This window comes from Protobothrops mucrosquamatus, unplaced genomic scaffold (assembly GCF_001527695.2).
Source record: "Protobothrops mucrosquamatus isolate PMUCROS unplaced genomic scaffold, P.Mucros_1.0 scaffold48, whole genome shotgun sequence".
Lineage (NCBI taxonomy): Eukaryota > Metazoa > Chordata > Lepidosauria > Squamata > Viperidae > Protobothrops > Protobothrops mucrosquamatus.
In genome coordinates this window covers 377,331-400,209 of record NW_015386430.1, presented here as the reverse complement: position 1 = coordinate 400,209, position 22,879 = coordinate 377,331, and the positions used below count along the sequence as shown (strand labels likewise).

General features: G+C 36.8%; 1 protein-coding gene across 1 annotated transcript in view; it reads left to right on the top strand.

The window, feature by feature from the left end:
* Window positions 1-14,047, top strand: part of TRANK1 (tetratricopeptide repeat and ankyrin repeat containing 1) — a 54,916-nt gene extending 40,869 nt beyond the window's left edge. Inside the window, exons 17-25 of the mRNA XM_029283291.1 lie at window positions 542-698; window positions 2,261-2,349; window positions 3,680-3,783; window positions 4,838-4,970; window positions 5,443-5,588; window positions 6,953-9,921; window positions 11,239-11,337; window positions 12,667-12,772; window positions 13,871-14,047. Coding sequence (XP_029139124.1) covers window positions 542-698; window positions 2,261-2,349; window positions 3,680-3,783; window positions 4,838-4,970; window positions 5,443-5,588; window positions 6,953-9,921; window positions 11,239-11,337; window positions 12,667-12,772; window positions 13,871-13,874 — 3,807 coding nt within the window. The 3' untranslated portion in view covers window positions 13,875-14,047. The remainder of the gene's footprint in view (window positions 1-541; window positions 699-2,260; window positions 2,350-3,679; window positions 3,784-4,837; window positions 4,971-5,442; window positions 5,589-6,952; window positions 9,922-11,238; window positions 11,338-12,666; window positions 12,773-13,870) is intronic.
* Window positions 14,048-22,879: the final 8,832 nt, after the last annotated feature.

The window sequence follows — 22,879 nt, the reverse complement described above, 5'->3', positions numbered from 1 at the left end:
AAGGAGAGTCTCTGAATAGTCAAGAAGATGAATATAAAGTATTATTTTATTTATTTGTTTATCTAGGATGTTTTAGTTTGTTCTTTAAGAAAATGTTCATTGTATTCTTAGGTTATAGTATAAAATAACCTGATATATAAAAGAAAGGGATGTAAACAGAGCAAAAGAGAAAATACATTGCCAACTTTTAAAGTCAACAATGCTCTTACTATCAACTGGCATGAAAATAATGGCATAATGGAACAGTCCTTAGTATGAGTCAAACAAAAGTCAAACTTTTGTGTGGAAATAATTCCTGTTTACATCCTCTGTTTTGCAGTTTATATAATGGTAACTGATGAGTAAAGATAAGTACAGTGAAATAGTATTTTGATAATATATTAGAATTTAGCTGATATTTGTTCCTTGCATTGAAAATTGTGTCATAAACACACATAACACACGTAATTTCTTGTTGCTTAAAGCTTAAAACATTGCGGTGCCCATCTTAAAGTGCCCCCACAGAGAATTAATCCTTGAACTGGAATCATTCTTTTTCTAGATGCTTAATGGAGAGCTAAAGCAGTTGTATACTGCTATCACAAGAGCCAGAGTAAATCTGTGGATTTTTGATGAAAACTGTGATAGGCGGGCCCCTGCATTTCAATATTTTATCAAACGAGAATTTGTTCAGGTTGTCAAAAAGGATGAAAATAAAAGTAAGTTCTATATAACTGTTTCACAAAACTCTGCACTAGCTTGTCCTTGAAATATACTTTGTTTTTGCCAAAAATATGCAATCACTCTTGTCAATTGTATTTAAATGTGTCACACTGAAGGTCAGTTCACTTATTTCTTTGCCGATGGCTGACTCAGTAAGTGAAAACTTCTAGTTAGTTGTGATTAATCTCAGAGGCTAAGCAGTCTTGGTCTCACTTAATACTTGAACAGGCAGTTATTCAGGAATTCCAGATTGTTGGATAGATTGCAAAGTTGAAGAAAAGCAATCTGAAAAAAGTACTGGGAAGTCATCAAGAGTCAAACTTAGCTCAAAATTGTATTTATCCTAAGTTAAGGTTAGTCTAATGATTTTCAAAGAATTTAACTTAATAATTTCAGTTTTATGTTAGGTTTTTGTGCATTTACAAGAAAACTTTGAAACCAACCTCACTAACTGCATCCCAAATGAGGAGGAATCCCAAACGTCTGTTAGGAAGCACTGATTAAGGAAGGGTGAAGCTAGGCCTGTAGTCTCTTGCAATTCCCCCAAGCTCTGAGAATGAACACACCATCAAAATTTACAAATAAAATGCCTGATATTTCATGAAGTCCACAAAAAGTAAAAAAAAAAATGTAGCATGATTTGGGGCTGTTTTTCATGTTGGAGAGGTCTTAATGTTTGCCTCTTATTGCCATTCTCGCTTCAAAACCTTTTGAAAACCAGATTTGCAGTGAAGACCCACAGCAGACGTGGGCATTTTATGGCCTATGGGCCACATCTGGCCCCAGCTGTTCTGTCCAGCCCATGGCATTAGCAGTGGGGGGCCAGGGCATTGGGAGCAGGGAGGACATCGGTGTGAGTTGGTGTCAGTAGGAGGGGGGAGCAGGGTGATGGCCTCCACAACTCCATATGCATATGATTTGTATAAGACATATATGTATAAATGAAAACTGTAAAGACCCATATTCTTGCCTTGAATTCCACAACCTGAGGCAAAGGACATACAACAATTAACATTTTCAGTGCCAAAATAATTGATATTTAAACCTTTTCCAAAATCAAATCTTAAGAGCTGCAGAATTCATTTTTGGAAAACAATTAATCAGATGAAGACTAGGCAGCATTTTTAGTAGAAGACCTTCTTTGTTATAATATAATATGAATATATTCACAGAAGATAAATTCTTGGAACCCTCTCTTATACCCAGTTTATGGATTAAGGATTAAAGTTAAGAATATAAATAAAAGTATTCCTCATCCAAGTTGAGATTTCTATTACGAATGAAGGTGAATATATGTGTCCCAGGACAATGTTGTAGGATCCAATCTGGGTCGGTCACCAGGACACAGAGGATTTGTCTCCGTGCTGGAGCCATTTTCAGGCTTCTATTCTTTATGTAGTCAAGGTTGAGGGATATCTAATTTAACTGAAATACGCCAGATAGTATATACAGAGTAGTATATACAGTTAGTATATATACAATTAGTACATACAGAGTAAACTCATTAATTCTTTTCCTCATGTTTAAACAATTCTTCTATCTGTACCTTTCTTTTTAGAATTTGAGGATAGTATGTTTGTTAAAACATCAACTCCAGAAGAATGGATTGCACAAGGAGAATATTATGCTAGACATCAGTGTTGGAAGGTAAATTCAGAGGCGTCTTTAAAAGACTTTCAGTGAATTGAAAGGAATAACACTAAGTTGAATTCAGACCTTTTTAAATACATAAACTCAATAATGATGGTTAGAGTCTTTGAAACTTCCATGAACGTTTTTCACCATATATTTCGAGGGTGTCCTCTTGGTTTTTTTGCCATCGGGGGTCAGTGGGTCCATCTCATTGCCATTTTGGGGATTCAATTGTTCACCATGCAGAGAATATTATCTGCAAGTTGGAGTCTTTTGCATATGATAGTGTTGTATAATTTACAGGAGAAACTCCTTTGGAGCACTTCTTTGTTAACAGCATGGTCAAAACAGGGAATCTTTAAGATTCGGTGAAGGCATCTTTGTTGGAAGACATCAGATCTCTTGTTAATACTTGCTGGCACCTTCCAAATCTCACTGGCATAAATGATATATATACTGTAGCTTAAGAAAAAACAAATTGAAAGATATGATTCAGCTCCTTGCAAGCACAAAAGAAATTGATTTAAATACTGAATATTTCCCTGTATCCATGGGATACAGAAGGAAGCAATACCAAATCATTTCCATTGTCTTGCCAAGAAAAATATATCCAAGAAACCACCAGGAGTTGAATCACCTTGAAGGTTAATCACTCTTTTTAATTATTAAAACCGTTAGAAGTGATTAAAACCGTTAGAAGTGTTGAACTGTTGAAGAAGCTCTTTGGGAAATATTTTTGAAAAGGATTACAGACTATTGCCTTTATATTTAGTTTATTTAGACAATATTAATAATTCATCATCTGTATCTATATGTCTTTCTGCCCATTCATCCATCATGGATGGAACTCTATATATTCAAGTTTAGAGAATTTATATTAAAATACAGCAATTAACCATCTCATAGTTTGAACTCCCTTACAAGTTGCTCGTCTTATCATCAGTCTCCATTATTTGCTTCTTTCTTGGCAAGCATCACATATTCCTAAGAGATTCCCCACTTTTCCAAGGCATATCCTGATTTCTCAATGAGCAAGATTTTTGTCATTACTCCGCTATGTAAGCAGTGGAGACTGATTATTTTCTCTCCAGAAATATAGTATCTAATGTTAGTGGTCTAGTGAGAGAATCAGAACAGATGAATTTTCCTCCTTAGTAAATAAACTGGTCAACTAGGTTCATTCGCACAAATCATTGGGTGGTAGAGTTTGTCCAGGAGATATATATAGAAGGAAAATGGATGTGGGAATGTACAGGTTTCTTAGAAAGATGCTACTTCATAGCTGCTTGAGCTACATCAGAAGATTGAAATTTGTTATATCTTTATATTGCTATTTTAATTTCAGGTTGCTGCAAAATGCTATCAACAGGGAGGAGCACACGAGAAAGAGAAACTGGCTTTGGCACATGATACTGTGCTTACAGTTCAGTCAAAGAAAATCAACCCGAAGTAAGTGTTTTTTAAAAAAGAAAAAATGTTGCAGAGTTTTATATGAAGTCTTACCTAATTTGTTAAGGGGGTGTGTGTGTCTTTGTGCAATACTGGATTTATAAGAAGTGTATTGATTATTCCTCAAAAATCACATATATTTATTTATTCAGCATCTTCCTTACTGTCTCTTTCCCTCGTCAGACTTTTACTGCCAGTCTATTCATCACTGGAGTTTCATATAGCCTATTTTCACTTAAGACAAAAGAGTTTTAAATGTTCCCTTCTCTCATGAATAAAATAAGTAATGTTGGCTCTAAGTAGATAGATAAAAGGGACAGAACAGAGCAGAGATTTCTGTTTGCTAGATGACAGAATTCTTGAGACAGCAAAAACCTTTAACTGCAGAATGGAAATCTTGTGGGAACGCAGACTAGCATTGAACAGCAAAAGTTTTTGCAATATTATATCTTTGAGATTAGGTAGTGGACATAAGTAATGTGAGACATAGGATTTCCATGAGCTGCCAGATAATATTGAGGGTAAAGTCATGAAGATGTGAAAATTGGGATGATTGGTGGGGTTTGACGTATATCAGTACAGTTCAAATAGATAATAAAACACTGCACATAAATGGTTTAATGAAATAAAAATAAGCCCATCACACAGCTTGTTATTGTCTGTTTTATTGATATGTAGTATCTGATCTCAAGGAATAGGGTTTTTTCCTCTTTTCATCTTTCCTGTTTATCAAAGGCAATACATCCACTGCCTTCGTGGCTGAGGATTACAGGTAGAAGTTAAAGATATTCAACCTCTTTCTTCGTTTTCTGATATTTCAGGAATTTTTCATTTCTGAAGATGATACCTGTTGGTAAGAAAAGAGATCCTATATCTGATTTATCCAACTAGCCATAGGATTGGAGGCAAAGTACATTCTTAACCAATGTGAAAATGAACTATAAGGGCCTCTTTATTTCAACCAAGGAATTAAATCTCACTGAGGGAATAAAATGAATTCATTCGTTGGTTGGCACTCTAATTTTAAAATGTTTATTTTGGTTTTCATTAATAGAGAGAAGCAAATGGAATACCTAAATCTGGCTAAAACCTACCTGGAATGTTTTGAGCCAAATTTGGCACTCAAATGCCTGTTTCATGCAAAAGAATACCAGCTGTGTGCAAAAATTTATGAAAAATGTGGAAAGGTAAATGCAAATGCTCCTCTGATTTCTGAATTAAAAATTAGGAGTTGGATGCCCAGATAGGATTTATATTTCTTGACTGTTCTCTTAGAAGATAATAAGAAATCCAGACCAATAAATGAAGGCAGGTATATTTTTATATCTAGTGAAAAGAAAATGCATTTTGGTTCATTGTAACAGAACCACTGTTTTGTTTCTTACTTTCTGCCTTTAAATCTGCTCTTCAGGATTCCAAATTCTCCAGGTCAGATTTGAGGGGAAGTGTGCTAAGAACAGGAGAGAGAGGTTTGATTTTTTTAATGGGTGGTAAACAATCATAAGAACAGCACAAACAAGCCATGACACTTCTTATTCAGGAAGAGTGTTCCTCTAAATGTTTAATTATTATTTTTTCTCTGCTTCATAATAGTAAACCTAGTTCATTTTTTATTGCTAACAATTCCGTATACCTAAAACATACATTATTATCATACAGATAAAACAGGCAGCATATTTGTATAAGAGATGCCAGTGCTACAAGGATGCATCCAGATGTTTTGAACAGATTCAGGAGTTTGATCTAGCACTTAAAATGTGTTGCTGTGAAGAACGGTATGAAGAGGCAGCAAAATCTGTTGAAAGGTCTGTATTTGTGCAAACTAGTTAACTGCAGCATATATTTCCACTTTTTGAAAAGTGTGTAGTTCTGAAATTCTTGGGTTCAAAATTAGGACTGCTATATTTGGCCTGTAAAACTTCAGGTGTAGTTTCATTTATTATTAATAATAATAATAATAATAATAATAATAATAATAATAATAATAATAATAATAATAATAATAATAATAATAATAATAAAGATGGATGGGACCGTGGAGGTCATTGAGTCCAACCCCTTGCTCAGGCAGGAAACTCTACACCATTTCGGACAAATGGCTATCTAGTCTCTTCTTAAAAACTTCCAGTGTTGGAGCATTCACCGCTTCTGGAGGCAGGTTGTTCCACTGGTTAATTGTTCTAATTGTCAGGAAGTTTCTCCTTAGTTCTAGGTTGCTCCTCTCCTTTATTAATTTCCATCATAGAGTGTTTGTTTTCACTTCAGCTCTTAATTTCAATTCCATATTTATATAAAACATTCTATAATTGAAGCCTATTCATTTTATTATATGCTTTCTCCACATCAATTGGCATACAGCTAATTTTATCACATTTGTTCATTCCTGAATGACTGGATAAAGAGCAGAAATCTGGTTTGCACCCATTTGTACCTAACATGAATTTCATATCATTTCACACATGTTGCTTATTATCAATCTCACTCTTTAAGATATGCCAAACATAGTCACAAATTTATTAACATACTGTTTTCTAAAATATAATTTCCAGTATTTATTTACTTCAGTTCTTTTCAAATAATTTTTATTTTTAATTCTGTGCATTCTACTGGAGACCCCTTGCACAGTCCTTTTCTCTGTGTTTCTGTCTGTCTATCTGTCTATCTGTCTATCTAATTTTCATAAAAATCATTTTATCTTCCCCTTTTCACCTTAGCTGTTCCATGTCTTTTTTGGACTACATGGTTTTAAATTGTTTTTTCTTTTTACATATCGTATAGTATCTTTTTCTCATTCTCATTTTTTACAGCAACCATTCTCTTACATGCATTTCATTCTCATCCATGGCCTTCTTCACTTCATCATTTAAACAAGCATGTTTGTCTTTTGTTACTTTTCATACAGGATTCATATTTTTTCCTTTGCAACGTTTCCTTTATTTCTTTTCTTTCTTATACCCTTTTTTCCGAAGTTCCACTCATGACATTATTCAATACATAGAGAACCATTAACACTTCAAGGCATGTACATAATGCAACTCTTTTAAAATGAGCTGCTTTTTAATATGTGAAACTATGTTATTTCTTCTCTCTCTTTCCCAGTTGTGCTAAAATTTGTGTAATTAGTTCAGTTTTGTGACTGACCTTCATGAATAATGTTAATCTCTTTCAGATATGAAGAAATATTACAAAAAGGAAATTGGGCAGATTTCAAACTGTCATACACAGCAGACCAGTTTTATTTGGAAGCTGCTGCAAAATACTCTCGAACAAATAAAACCAGTAAAATGATGGAGATGCTCTCTCACCTGGATGCGGAAGACCAGCTTGCATTCTTGAAAGCACACAAACATATTGAGAAAGCAGCTGATCTGTTGAAAGCAGAAGGCAGAGATGAGGAAGCTGCAAAACTTATGAAACAGCATGGTTTTTTCTTGGAAGCAGCAAAACTTACTAATCAAATGGACTTCCAAGCATCCTGTTTACTTGGTGCAGCCCGCCTTAGTGTAGCAGGCTTTATTAAGCTTGCAGATGTAAAAGCCATTTTGAGTGATGCTTTAGAACTGTTTGAGCAAACAAACCAGAAATTGGGAAGTGCCGAGGCCACCTATTTGATGGGTGTTATAACAAAAGACTTTGCTAAATTGAAGGTAGCCTTTGATATGTTTTTACATGTGAATCACTGTGCTGGGGCTGTAGAAGCTTTGTTTCAAGCCACAAAGTGTGTAGCAGAAAATGGAGCCATCTTGCAGATGACTGTTTGTGGGACTGAGGCAATTCTGAAGCTGGTCAAAGCTTTCCAAAAAGCAGGCAATAATGCAGAAAGAGAAATGGTGAAATCATGTTTCGAATATTTTGGGATTATGCCAATAGATGGAAATTTTTGGCAAGTCTTCCCTAAAGAAGCAGGATGTATTCTAGAACTTTTGCCTGAAGACAATACAGTAACAGAAAATAAACAAAGTGACCAGTTCAAGCTTAGCTTGAAAGAAGTAAAAAGTGTGCTGAATCAGCATTTATTAAATAGGCTAATTGCCATTATTCGCTATTTATTTGAACTGAGTTTTCCCGGAATTTGCATGAAATTCATTGCAGGCTTGCAGTGCAAGGATAAAACCTGTAAAGATTTTCATAAAGTTTTGGCACATGATGAATTAAAATCTGTATTTCAATGTAAAATGCACTTGGCTTCAATCAATGGGCTGTTGCTAGAAGCAGAGCAATTGTTCTCAAAACATTTGTTTCACAATTCCAATGGCATCAATGAACTGCTGACAGCTGATAAATATGCATTGTGCAGGTCTCTCATTAATACTCTGTTTCCTAAATGCTTTCATTTGGGAATGGTTTCTGAGAATCCGTTGGACTGTAAAGAAATCCTGAATTATGGAATTACTAATTCTTGCAATATAGTGCTGAGAGAATACATCAGGTTTGAGTTTAAAAATGAAACTGTCAGAAATAGAAGAGAATCCACCGATCTGTGGCTAAGAGTAATGCAAGTCTTTGCTTTGACGTCTAGTTATCCTGCAGAGTTTGAGAGCCTTCTTTGTAAAGAAGAAGATGACTATAGCAAAGAATTAGAAGGCAGCGGGAAAAAGAAATTCAAAGGAATAGAAGGCAAATTTGGTATGTTGATGACTGACAGATACACAGAAAATGCTGTAAGCACCCACTTGTGTTTCATTCGACTGCTGCAGAATTCAATGGATCAGCTCTACATTCATAGAAATCCTGAGCAATGTAAATGGCTGTTTTACCGTTTCATGAATGTCTTGGTGAAGAAATGCATTCATCCTTTGATTCCAAGCATAGGTAATACAGTGACTTTGCTGGAATTTCAATTTGTTTTTGGTTGTGCCACTCTCATGCGTCTCTGTGAAAACATGACTCTTTGTCTGCCCAGGAGCTACATTGCCCTGTTTCACTACTGGGACTTTTTATTTACAAGGGGAGTTCAACAAAAAGACGTATTTTCTGTTATACAAGAATATAAGCCAGAGAATCCAAAGCAAGCTATATGGAAATTTAAATTTCACCTCATGTATATAGCCAATGTTTTGTGTGGATATGAACATGAAAATTTCAATGTTCTCAGGGATGCTTTTTGTAATCCTGATTTCATCATGTCAGGGGAAGCAGAGCGAACAGTGGTGCTTTGCTTGGTGATGTTAATAAATGCTGATCAAGTGCTTGGTAGGAAGCATAAAGATGCATTAGCTGAGCAATTTCCTTCTATCAAGGAATACCTTGCAGAAATGAAAAAACAGTACCCATCTGAAATACCTGAAAGATTGTTCAAGATGGTGGATTTCATGATTGAAGCATCTGAGGTTAAAGAAGTTGTTGAAGGACTCAAGGAGCTGCTGTTTTGCCGAGACAAAGAATTTTTAGCTGATTGTTCTTGGAGGTGGGATTCTAAAGGAGTCAAAGGCATCTATTATGAAGTTGCTGACTTGGACAGATTTGCATATCACAGGCAGGCAGATTATTTTGAAGATTTAGAAATTGATCTTAATAAAGACATTGATGTTGAAGACACAGAAGACCCATTAGCCATTATAGCATCAAAACGGCATCAGAAAACTTCTGCCAAGAAAAGGTTACAATCCCTTTTCCTGTTTGTGCGTTGTTGTGTTAGATGGAAAAGGATTCCACGTCCAAAGCCAGACTCCTTGGAAATGGTATTAGGGATCTTTAAAAGAGCAGATATTGACTCAACACAATGTGATCTTTGTGGAGTCAAATTTCCCTCAAATCCTGCAAACTTTGTTTCTCTGGTAGAACATACAGAAGAATCCAAAGAGATAGTATCTCCAACAGAAACTGATAGGGAGGAGATGATGGAAATAAATCAAAAAGTTGCTACTGGAACAACTTTTGAAAACCATGTTATCTTGGATGAGCATAAAAATAAAGAAAAATTGTATTGGAGATACTATGATTTTTTCAAAAATGAGATGGAACCATCAATATGTAGAGGGATGAATATAGTGGAAATGATCAGAGACAAAGCCTGCATCAGAGGTGACTTTGCATCCAAGGAACATTCAGAAGTAGTACAAAGGAAAATCCAAAGTATTATTAAGAAGATTTCTGATACTGTGGAAGATATCTACAAGAGAAAAGCATGGGCTGATGGTAAGCATTTTAATTGTTTCTATTTCTCTCAGCAAAAATTTTTTTCTTTCAGATTAAGAAATAAAAAAATTGCAATTTAAAATCCTTCGGCATTAAGGGATATAAATATTCTGACAGTTATAGGGAAACTCATTTTCACCCATTCCAGTAACTGGAGTTTCAAGTCAGATGGCTATTTAGCTGTAGGTAAACCACCACCATATGTAGATAGATTTTTCTTTCCATACTAATTGACTTCCACCACCCCAATCATGGTGTTCCCATGTATATCAGTTGTTGTAGAGATTTGAAATGAGTGACTTTTTTCAGCCAGTCCCCAGGAACCAGCCAGGCGGCAGAGACTTGCAACCTTCCTTGCTAACTTCCTCATTGACTTTCTGGGGAAGCCAGAAGAGAAGATGGCAAAGGGTGATGATTGTGGGGCACTTGGGAATTGTCAAGCACCCAGATTGTAATTTTGTGATCTCAGAGGTGCTACTTCCGCTGTAATTTTGGGCATTGTTTGTAAGCCCCTTTTCTTGTAATTTCAAACAGTTGCCAAACGAATTGTCATTTAGGAAGGAGTTCCTATATATTAAAATTTTAATACTATTATTATATTACATTTATATGCCACTTCTTTTAGGAGTTCAGAGTAGTTATAAAGGGGTTCCCACTTTTGGTTTCCACAACAACAACCTTGTAAGTAAATTGTAGTGAAAGATAGTGACTGGCTCAAAGTCAACTACAGCTAATCCTTGACTTACAACCATTTGTTTAGCAATTGCTCAAAGTTACAATAGCACTGAAAAAAGTGACTTACAATTTGGCTTTGCATTTATGATTGTTACAGATCCCCATAGTCACATGATCAAAATTAGGAAACTTGATAGTATTTGCAATGGTTGCAGTGTCCCACAATCATGTGATCCCTATTTATGACTTTCCCAGCCACTTCTGACAAGCAAAATCTATTGGGAGGGGAAGAAGCTGAATTCATTTAATGACCACTTAATTCATTTATCTTCAGCGATTTGCTTAACAACTGCAGCGATTTGCTTAACAATTGTGGCAAAAAAAGTCATAAAATTGGGCACAACTCACTTAACAATTGCCTTGCTTTGCAATGGAAATTCTGGTTCCAATTGTGGCCGTAAGTCGAGGATTACCCATAGTAAATGTCAGTGACAAATTAAAATGGAACCTAGATCTCTTGGATCTGAGCTCACTATCTTAATAATATCTGAAAAGCCATTCTTCATCTTTGCTATATATGTCACATTTTAATATTCTTGTTATTCCCATTGTTTTAATTTGTTGCACTGATTTGTACTTTAGCTAAGAAAATCATTTCTGAGTTGGCTACCAGTCTGAATTCTAATTTAGACAACGCCATAAAGTTGCTGGAGAAAATGGAATCCTATACAAGGGAAGAAGGTATGTTTTTTGTTTTAAATGGCATGTGCACATCTGTGCTTGCAGTCCTAATGGAAGTGCTACCTGTGCATGCACAGACAATTTGAGAAAGATTTTCAAACAGCAACATAAATCCAGCACTTGTATCTGCCTAAGTGCTTTGAGGATGGTTGTTTTGTGAGCATTGTTCTTCTGAAAAGTCCTACCGTATAATATTAAATTTGTTCAAGTAGAAACGTTTTCTTTTATTGATTACCCTAAACAAACTTGTTAAGTATTATGTTTTTTTGTGTCTGGTATATATTAATATAGTGGTCTTGTTTTACACTATTTTTGATTAAACGTTTTGGTCAGTCATACAGTTTTTCCATTTCTTGTATTAACCTATCAGTGGAAATCCATCATGGATCAGCCATTAACTTTTTCTGTAGATCTTAGGGAAGCAGCCATTCTGCTGTGTGGCCTTCCTTGATAGTGGAGACTGCATGGTGCTATTCCAGACTTGGATGCCATTTTGGCCGCTATGAATTGTGACAGTTCTGAAACAATACTATGCAGCCTCCACTATACTGTCATATGGAGACCAGAAATTGTATTCGGGAAGGGGAGATGTCAATTCACCTGACAGCCTCCCTTATACAGTGGAGGCCATGTGGCACCATTCTGGAACTGGGCACCATTTTGGAATGAATTGTAGACACTTCCAGAATGGCACCTGCTTTCGGGATGCAGCCTCCATTATGTGGTAGGCCATGTGGGGGAGTAAGTAGTAAGTGACTAATCCATGATGAAGTGGGTGAATGGAGAGGAGGGTATGGGACCCAGCGAAGCAGGAAAACAGGCCCAAGGCCTGTGTGGACTCAGTGGGATTGGAGGAGGGGGAGATAAACTGGGGGGCCACTGCAGAGTCCTTGCTGTTGGTCATAAGGCTGAACGAATTGCCAAACACCCATGTTTTCTTAAAGTGACTGTGGGGCACTGCAGCATCCATAACCTTGGGCAGGCTTTGTAAGTCACTTTGTTCAACTCTGTCATAATTTCACTAAACAAGCAGTGGTAAGTCGAGGATTACCCTTTTGTACAATGAAAACCACTCATTCCTGAATGAAGCCATTTAGAAGTGCTAGTTTTACTTCATTTGTTAATGTTTAATGAATATGTCTTGGAAAAAGGGTGACTGGCAGAATGAAGATAGAAGCTATCAATTCTATTATAATTTCAAACATCATTGTATTATTGCAAAGGGTTCCTCTCCTTTAGCTACAGCCAGATATTGATATATGATAACGAGCATATGGTTTTTGAGGAGAGATGACAACTTGAACAATTTCTTCTCTTCTTTTAAATTAGACTTTGATAATCACAAAATGGACATTGAAGTAGAAGAAGAGATAACTTTCAAAGAACTGCATGCCAAAAAACCTTCAAAACACAATAGAAAGAAAAATAAAAGGAAGTAAGTTTTAAAATGCCATGGTATTATTTTTCCTTAATTTCCTTAATTAAGTTTTGATCCTCTTATCACTTTCCATCTGTAAATTTTCCTACCCACTCCAATGTACTGAATCATGTTTGCTTCTTTAAGAGGAAAAAAAAAATCCCCGCTTCTATGTGGTCCTCAGTTTCCAACTATATCTGGTCCCTGCAGCTGCTATTTATTTACCAGTGCTGCAGGTTTACAATTCTGTCCACAGCTTTCATAACTATATCCCAAAGGTATTTCTTCACGAGGCAACTGGATTTTTTTGTTTTTCTTTGAAATGGCTTCTCATCTAAGAAGCTTTTTCAGCTCTGACTGGATGGTGGGGAATGGAAGGATTTATACTCCTTGCAGATAGCTGGTCATTTGCATTCTTTTAGAGAGTGATTGAGACCACTGGAGGTTTATCGGTGTCATCAGGGTCACCTGAATAATGCAAAAGGGTGTGGAACTTTCTTGGAACTGCTGAAAGGATTGTGTTGTAGACTGGAGATAAATGATGTTGTATCCCTCCCCCTCTGTTGAGAGAGGTCCACACCCATTTGTACTACAACATCATTTATTTCCAGTCTACAACACAGTCCTTTCAGCAGTTCCAAGAAAGCTCGACACCCATTTGCATTATTCAGGTGACCCTGATGACACAGATAAACTTCCAGGTGGTCTCAACCACTCTCTAAAACAGGCATGTCAAACTTGCGACATCACGTGATGTATCATGACTTTTTCCCCATTGCAGGCAATGGGATAGGCACGGTTTCAGCGTGACGCAATTGGCCTGTGGGCCGGTAGTTTGTCATACCTGCTCTAAAAGAATGCAAAATGATCAGCTGTCTGCAAGGAGTATAAATCCTTCCATTCCCCACCATCAGAGCTGAAGAAGTTCTTGGATGAGAAGTGAAACGTTTTCAAAGAAGAAAAAAAAAGTCCAGTTGCCTCGTGAAAAAGCACCTTTGGGATAATTATGACCTGGATGGCTAAGAATTTACATAGACTTTTATAAGTATATATTTCTGTATTTTGTTCTGCACAAAAATCTTTTTTTTAAAAAAACTTTTATTTTCTCCCTATCAGCTGAGCGATAAAAAGGACTCTGCAAGAAGCTAAGTTTTGAGAACTTAAAAAACTGCATACTCATGTTAAAGCCACTGTGAATCCATAGGATACTACATTAAAGATAATGTACTATTATTTAACACACCTGTATAACCTCCTCAAAATGTTAAATGCCTTATATGCATTTTAACTGAATCATTTTTCTACAATTAAAGTTTAAAAATAAAGAGTGGCATTGTCTTTTTTAAAAAATATTCTTGATCGTATGAACTGAATGTGTTTAAGTAATTGTAAATGATAATGGTACATCTTTCCCTGTAGTGGAGAAGGGTAAGTGATAGTGGCTTGCTGCTCCCACTCATTACAGTAGGTAAGGCTTTTGAAAGAAATCTGTCCACTCCTCCAGGCATATGACTTGGGGGAAGATAAGCTTGGTTATTATTGGGAGTTAATAGTTTATCATTGGATATGGGGGAGGGAAGGTTTATGTTTGAGAGGGTGGGAGGTTGGTTAGTTTTTAATTTTGTAAACTGCCCTGAATCACTTCTGTGAGATGGGAGGCCAGGTAAATTAAATAGTAAGTAGAACTACAGTGGTATCTTGGTATTTGTCATTAATTGGGAGGTGCAATGAGTATCAAAAATGATGAGTACTAAACAAATTTTCCCATAAGGAATAATGTATGTAAATTTAATGCATTCCCATACAAAAGACAATGCATATTTTAAGGCAATATGCAAAAAGAAAGGGTTGTATATCATAACTTTACATGGGAAATAAACCTAAAAATTAACAAATACTTAGATTAGATTAAAACTTCACTTTACCTGCACTAATAAGAAAAAAATGCACAAACATACACAAAATGATCAGAGAAGCTAAGACTGCAAGGGGATGTACTCAGGGCAAGCGTTATCGCATGACTAAAGCATCACCCTTTGGACTGGAAAGGGTAGCAAGGCAACCGACACTGACAGGTTCTAGTTTGTGCATTGAGTACTGAACAAATGACAAGTACTGGGACAAAATATTTCTTATCAAAATTGTGTTGATACCAAATTGATGAGTTTCAAAGCAGTTGAATACGGAGGTACCACTTTACTATGAACCTTTTTTCCTGCCTCAAGGTACTCCAGCTGTACCATCATTAGCTCTCTCTAGGAACCAGATCTCTAACTCTGCAAATAGGCATTTCTTTATAGAGAACTGAGGATCCCGCTAAGAAAACCATGGAGATTGGCTGCAGTGGGTGACTTGTTATTCCATCATCCATCATTGAAAGGGCTTTTCTACATCTAGAATTCCTTATCTGGAGCAGACAGTCAACTACAAATAAGTTCCCTTTTTCCAATACGACAGCCCCAGTTTTCTAGGTATTTCCTCCCCACCAGTCATCAGCTTGGAAAGAATTGGTGGGAACTGCCATTTTGACCTTTTCATGTAGGATCAGCTAGTGGTCCAAATTGGAGCATTCTATTTCAATTGACATTTGTAAAAACTCTTGAACCTCCTATCTTATTTCCTGGATCCTTTTTTTATTATCAAGGGGAAGATTCACACAATGGCTGCTTTTGTGCCAGGAGTTCCTGAGGACTATCATAAAACAACAGAAGCATTTTTCAGGGTTTTCATTCTGCAGCTGTTAGTTCTTGTAATTTTGCATCTCTCCCCAATATCTGACAGGGAGTATGGAGTTACCTTATTTTCCGGTGTATAAGATGACTTTCTAAACCCTGAAAATCTTCTCAAAAGTCAGGGGTCGTCTTATACGCCCAGTCATCTTATACGCCGGAAAATACGGGTATTTTATTTTATTCCTTTATATAAGCTGAGGATGCGATGGGGGCGGCGGCCGGGAGCCGCTGCCTCCTGTCCTGCTCCCCCTCCCCACCCATTCGGCTGAGGACACGGCGGCCAGGCTGGGGGCAGCGTGGACTCCCGACGATGCTGCAGTGGCTGCTGCCGTGCCGCCGCTGCCGCCACTAGAGCTGCTGCCTCCCGTCCTGCTCCCCCTCCCCACCCGTTCGGCGCCGTCTGCCTTTCATTCTCTCTCTCTCTCTCCTAACCTGGAGGGAGAGGGAGAGAGAGAAAGAGGAAAGAAAGAGGAAAGAAAGAGGAAAGAGGAAGAGAAGAGAGAGAAAGAGGAAAGAGAAAGAGAGAGACAGGAAAGAGAAAGAGGAAAGAAAGAGAAGAGAAAGAGAAAGAGAGAGGAAAGAGGGAAAGAGAAAGAGGAAAGAGAAAGGAAAGAGAAGAGAAAGAGAGGAAAGAGAGAAAGTTAGAGGAAAGAAAGGAAGAGAAAGAGAAAGACAGAAAGAGAAAAGAGAAAGGAAAGAAAGAAAGAAGAGAGGAAAGAGAAAGAGGAAAGAAAGAAAGAGAAGAGAGGAAAGAGAAAGAGATAAAGAGGGAGAGGAAAGGGGGAGAGGAAAGAAAAAGGAAAGGGAGAGAAGGAGAGGAAAGAAAGAAAGGGAGAGGAAAGAGAAAATGAGGAAAGAAAAAAGATTGAGAAAAGGAAAGAGAAAGGAAAGAAGAGAAAGAGGAAAGAAAGAGAGGAAAGAGAAAGAGGAAAGAAAGGAAAGAGAAAGAGGAAAGAGAGAGACAGAGAAAGGAAAGAGAGAAAGTTAGAGGAAAGAGAAAGGAAAGAGAAAGAAAGAGAGAGGAAAGAAAGGAAAGAGAGAGAGAGGAAAGAGAGACCCTTTTGACATCTAAAATGAAGATAACATTGCATATATCCTTTTTTATCTTTATTTTATATATACACACGCAAACATACACACACACACACACATATCATAAAGGTAAAAAAGGATATATGCAGTCTTATCTTCATTTTAGATATCAAAAGGGTTTTGCGGCTCCCAGTGTTTTGGGTTGCTTACCCCTGATATAGCCCAAACTCTATATTTTAACTGGAAAAGTTGGGGGTCATCTTATACGCCCAGTCGTCTTATACGCCGGAAAATACGGTATATTTCACACTACCTTCATTAATTAACTCTAAACTTTCTAGAATGTAGCCTAATCTATATTTTTGAAAGATAATCTGCAGATTTTTGGAACCAAATAATCCCTTAATACCCAACTTTTTTTCCCTGTGGGTTTTAATTCTTAGCCCACTTTTCCAGAGATCTCAATAAAACTCTTAACTTCTAGATAAAAATCTCCAGGTATAAATAAAGCACAATACATTTCTGCAAAATGTTTTAGATTTGTTAAAGGTTGCTTGGTAGCTTCTCCAGATGCAGCTCTGTTGGCTAGAATCATTTTTAATAATGACAGTGTAAACCTGAACTCCAGGACCATGAGAACAGTTGCAATCCTCCTATGCTGGGCCTGCAAAGCTTTAATTATGGAATTATCCCCGTCCATCCACCTGGGGGGTTCTTAGCTTTCTTATTGAGGATATTTCCCTTTAGCCTAACTCTAGGGGAACATAAATGCAGGTGTTTTGAATTTTTCTGGCTAAAGTGCACAATTACAAAACCAATAAAACCTGTGCAAAATGCTACCTTGCATGACATATGATAGAGTAATTGGAACTTGACTCCAATACTTGCTCATTCCAGGAATCCTTGATAGACAGGTGACTGTAACTCAGTTTAAAAAGGGGATTTAAAAATTATTCTATACCAAAGAGGGTTATTTTTCCAACAAATAAAGAAAGCAATACTCTAATTCAGGGGTGTCAAATTGCCGGCCCGCGGGCCAGTTTCATCACACCGGAGCCGTGCGCACCCCATTGCCAGCAATGGCGAAAAAGTTCCGATACGTCGTGCGAGTTTGACATGCCTGCTCTAATTTAAGCATCCAGCTCCTTTCCAAAAAGAATGTTATAAAAAAGAAAGTTAAATATTTATATTACCTAGTTCTCAATGAATTAAAGACATTTCATCTAAAATGAAATTAAAGATATTTCAACTAAAAGTAAAAATGATTTTCTTTCATGTAAATGTATGTTTGTTTGCTTATATCCCGCCTTTTATTATTTTTACAAATAACTCAAGATAGTGAGTATATCCAACATATTTTCCTCCTCCTATGTTCCTCACAACAATCTAGTGAGGTGGGTTGGGCTGAGAGAGAGTGACTGGCCCAAGATCATTCAGCTGCTTTCATGGCTAAGGCAAGATTAGAACTCACAGTCATTTGTTTTTTAGCCTGCTGCCTTCACCACTAGACTAAACTGGCTTTAATAAATTGAATATTAAAAATCAAATAACCCATAAGGATAAAGCCTTGTTGAAAAAGAATCTGTATGGCTTCTGGAAAAGTTATGATAAAACAAGATACAGTAATGGCAACCAAATTAATAGAAGGTACACTTGTCAGTACTAATGACAAGACAGCATATCTTAGAATCTAATTGCAAGCAGAAAATATAATTGTTAATATCACATTTTTGGCTTTTATCTATATCTAGTTGTTTGCTATGGGTACAGGATACTGAACTAGATGAATTTCTGGTCTGATTATGTTCTTAAGCAAAGAATTTGGGATCTCTTAGACCTACTAAGGGATATTTATTCTATAGTAGATTCTACCATTGTAGTTTTAAGATTACTTTAAACCCTTTTAATGAGATTTTAATTTTCACATATTAACTATATCCAGCCTTTTAGGAAGAAAGAATATATATTTTTCATCTTTTTGTATTTTTGTATTCTGTTGAGTGTTCCCTTAATCTTAGCTTCAGGCTAAATGTAACACTTACATAGCTTTTTTCAGAAATGCATCAATAAATAACTCTCCCTATTGTGACTTAATTATTCCAAGAGCTCAACAGAGGTCAGTGCAAGCTTCCTTTCAAGAATTATTTTCTGCTGTATATCTTTTCCCTGAGCAACCCTTGATAAACAACCAAAGGAACCACTAAGAATATATTTTATATACTACTGAGCGGAAAATAATGTTTGGGATAAGTGTGCTGAATTTCAACCAAATTTTTGAAGGTATTTTTAACTTTACATTTAATATGAACAATCAAGATTTTTATTTCTGCTCACAGAAATAAAAGCTATAGAAAATGAAAGCTGGGATAGCCAGCATCACCACCAGATGGATTTGTCACTGACTTACAAACCATACTCAACAAGTAGTCCTTAGTGGCACTATATCTACATGGAAGTAAGCAGTGGGGTACCACAAGGTTCTGTCTTAGGCTCAGTACTTTTCAATATCTTCATAAATGTCTTAGAAGAGGGAATAGAAGGGGAACTCAACAAAGTGGCAGGTGATATTAAGCTGGCAGGAATAGCCAATACCCCAGAAGACAACCTCAGAATCTAAAAAGATCTTTACAGACTCAAACAATGGGCCCTATCCAACAAAACGAAATTTAATATGGAGAAAAGCCAGGTCTTACACCTGGGCAGAAAAAAACCAAAGGTCCAAATACAGATTAGGTGAAACCTGGCTCAAAAACAGTAACTGTGAGAGGGACCTTGGAGTTCTGGTGGATGATCACTTAAACATGAGCCATCAGTGTATGGCAGCAGCCAAAAAAAGCTAATACAATCCTTGGTTGTATAAACAGGCGTAGAATCAAAATTACATGATGTATTAATACAGCTTTATAAAGTCTTAATAAGGCCACACCTGGAATACCACATCCAGTTTTGGTCACCACATTACAAAAAAGATGTTGAGATTTTGAAAAAGTGTAAAGAATAGCAACTAAGATGATTAAAGGCCTGGAGACTAAAACATATGAAGAACAATTGCAGGATTTGGATTTGGTTAACCTAGAGAAAAGGATTGGGGGGGGACATAATAGCAGTATTTCAGTATTTCAGAGGCTGCCACAAAGAAGGGGGAGATCAACCTATTCTTCAAAGCATCAGAGGGCAGGACAAGAAACAATGGATGGAAACTAATCAAGGAAAGAAGCAACCTGGAATTGTCAAGACAATTAACCAGTGGAACAGCTTGCCTTCAAATGTTGTGGGTGCTTCATCACTGGAAGTTTTTAACAAGAGACTGGAAAGTCACTTGTCTGAAATGGTATAGGATCTCCTGCTTGAGCAGGGGGCTGAACTAGAAGACCTCCAAGGTCCCTTCCAGCTGTACTCTATTCTGATTTCTGAAAATAAAAACTATAGAAAAGCTATATTTTTTGTTAGAGCAGGGATCCTCAACCTTGGCAACTTTAAGACTTGTGGAATTCTGGGAGTTGAAGTCCACAAGTCTTAAAGTTGCCAAGGTTGAGGACCCCTATATTAGAGGATGAAAGAGATATTTTACATGTAACCTTAGGTAATTTTTGTTTTGCATCGGAACTTGCAAAGCGTATGTGCTTATGAAATTGTACGAAAAGGATGAATTAAGGTAAGCATAAAGAAGATTTCTACTTGAAGATCACTGAATAATTTTCCTCCATTTTGTTTAAAATGTGCATTAATTCTGTACATGGTAAATGTAGATAGTTTAAGATTACACTACGGAGCACGTAACCATACCTCTAAATCTGGTTGGGGCAGACAAAAAGTAACAATTATAGAGGAAGCAAGCGAATGATCACATTTAAAGGGAAGTTTTGAACCAGATAGCCTTTAGGTATTGCAGCTACTAAAGCCAGGATGCAAAAGAAAAATGACAATTGCATGGTTATGACTGCCCTCTTCAATACAAATTGTTCTTGTACAGGAAACAACAATAGAAAAAACAGAAAGATGAGAGAAATCATTCATTAAAAGCAGCCTTACAAATAATGTGATCTACCACCACTTTTGTAACATACATGCCTTTTTTATTTTTAAGAGCACCTTCTGATGGGATAAATGTAAAAAAAAAAACAACGCTTCCTGAAGACCACACATTTTAGAAGGAATTCGTGTGAAATGAGTTATAATTAGAAGGTCTTAGATTATATTATTAGTTTTAAATAATGTAATCTTTTCCTAATTGCATCATCATTGCATTATTTTCTTTTCTAGAAAATAAGCTTCCTGGCTAAGCTGCTGGAATTGGCTACCAAACATCATCATTTACTTTTATCAGGCTAAAAATATACTTTTGAGAAAATAAATTCTTACTATCTAAAAAAAATTCCTATATATATTTCTTAATCACTTTTCATTTGATGCAAGTTCCTGTCAGTTCTTGCTCCAGTGTCTCTCCCAGTTTTTTTTTTTAATATGAAGTATACATATGAGAAAGACAGATGAGTGGAGTTGTTGTCTTAATTGTTTGAATTTCATTGTAAATACAGATAGTCTTTAAGTTACATCCATTCATTTAGCAACTGTTTGAAGTTACAACTGCATGAAAAAAATTACTTGCAATCTGACCTCGCACTTACAACTGTTGCAGCATCCCCACAGTCACGTGATCAAAATTCAGGTGCTTGGCAACTGGCATATATTTATAACTATTTCAACATCCTAGGGGCATTGTGGTCACCCTCTGCAATCTTCCCAGCTCACTTCGGACAAGCAAAGTAAATGGGGGAATTTACTTATTGGATTTGCTTACTTGACTGTATGATTTAACTTATCTTCAGTGATTTGATTTACAACTATGGCAGAAAGTTGTAAAACTGGACACATTTCACTTAACAATGACCTTGCTTAGCAAGAGAAATTCTGGTCCCAATTTTGATTATAAGTCAAGGACAACCTGTATACCTAAAGAAGACTATCCACAGGGTATTATAAAAGATACTGATAGGTTGCCATAGTAGCAAAAGAAGAGTCTCCAGACTCCTTGCCTAACAAAGTATTCTCCATGGTATGGTGGCCTGTTCCTAATAAACAGAACAATAGCTTCCTAAATCTGTTCTGATATTTCTGCTGCATTGTTTCATCTTTTGCCTTTGCAGCAAAACAAAGCAGATTTAGTTTCATAAAGGAAAGAGGACAAAATTCCAATTGTGGAATTAAAATACTATAGCACCAAGCTATTTTTATTTTCAGAATAATTTTCTCTTCCTCATCTTGCCTAAATTGGCATCTGGAGTCCATGCAAAGTGTCATAAATGTAAGGTCAATTAAACAGATGTTCTTGTTTGGTCACACCACAGCATGAACATTTTTTTGTGAAGAGAGTTTCAGACACTAAGGATAATCAGTGGATTAAAAACTAAGTTTCAAAGTGTGCTCCGCCTTAGAAAAAAGAATAATGGAAAAGATGATAGCATTCCTCAGTTATCTGAAATAATGACACAATGACACATTGAAGAATGTTAAGACCTATCTTCTGGTGTTCCAGAGTACAGGACAGAGAATAATGGATTTATGTTATAGGAAAGCATATTCCAACTGAGTATGGTTATAACTAGTAGCAGCTCCATGTTCTTTTCAGGACCTCTTTTGACAGACCTTACATTTTTACATATTAATTACTGCATACTTACATAGCAGCATGCTGACATAGATCAGGGCTTTTCAATATTTTCACCCATTGTACCACTTTTAGGATATGGTAATATCCGAGTACCACCAGTCACCTAGCAAGGCATCAAAATCTTGATGACCAAAAAAAAAAGAAAAAAGAAAAATGTGATGAAGTACAGGTAGTCCTTGACTTACAACAGTTTGCTTAGTGACTGTTCGAAGTTACAATGGCACTGAAAAAAGTGCCCCCCACAGCCGAGCAAGACACCTGCCTGCCCACCCAGCGGTGCTCTTCCTCCTGTCCGAGGTTTTAATTGCTGTGAGCATTTCTGTTGAGGATTGGCAGCAGGGGTGGGGTGGGTGTTTGGTTTTTATTCCTTTGTCTGCTGGGTGGTTGCAGCAGGTTTTGGTCACTTCACATGACCCTGGGACACTGTGACCATCATAAATATGAATCAGTTGCCAAGCATCTGAATGTAAATCACAAGACCCTGGAGATGCTGCAACATTCCAGCTGATTAGTGCTTCTTCTGGGCTCAGCAGAAGTGCCAGGATCAGTGCTGAGCTCCAGCTGGAGCCTGGCGCTGATCCTGATGCTTCCACTGAGCCCTGACAGCCGTGCAGCTCCAGCCATCTCTCGCTCAGGCTTCAGCAGTGCTGCCACCAGTGCAGCTCATTCCCCTCCCCCACTACCACTTTT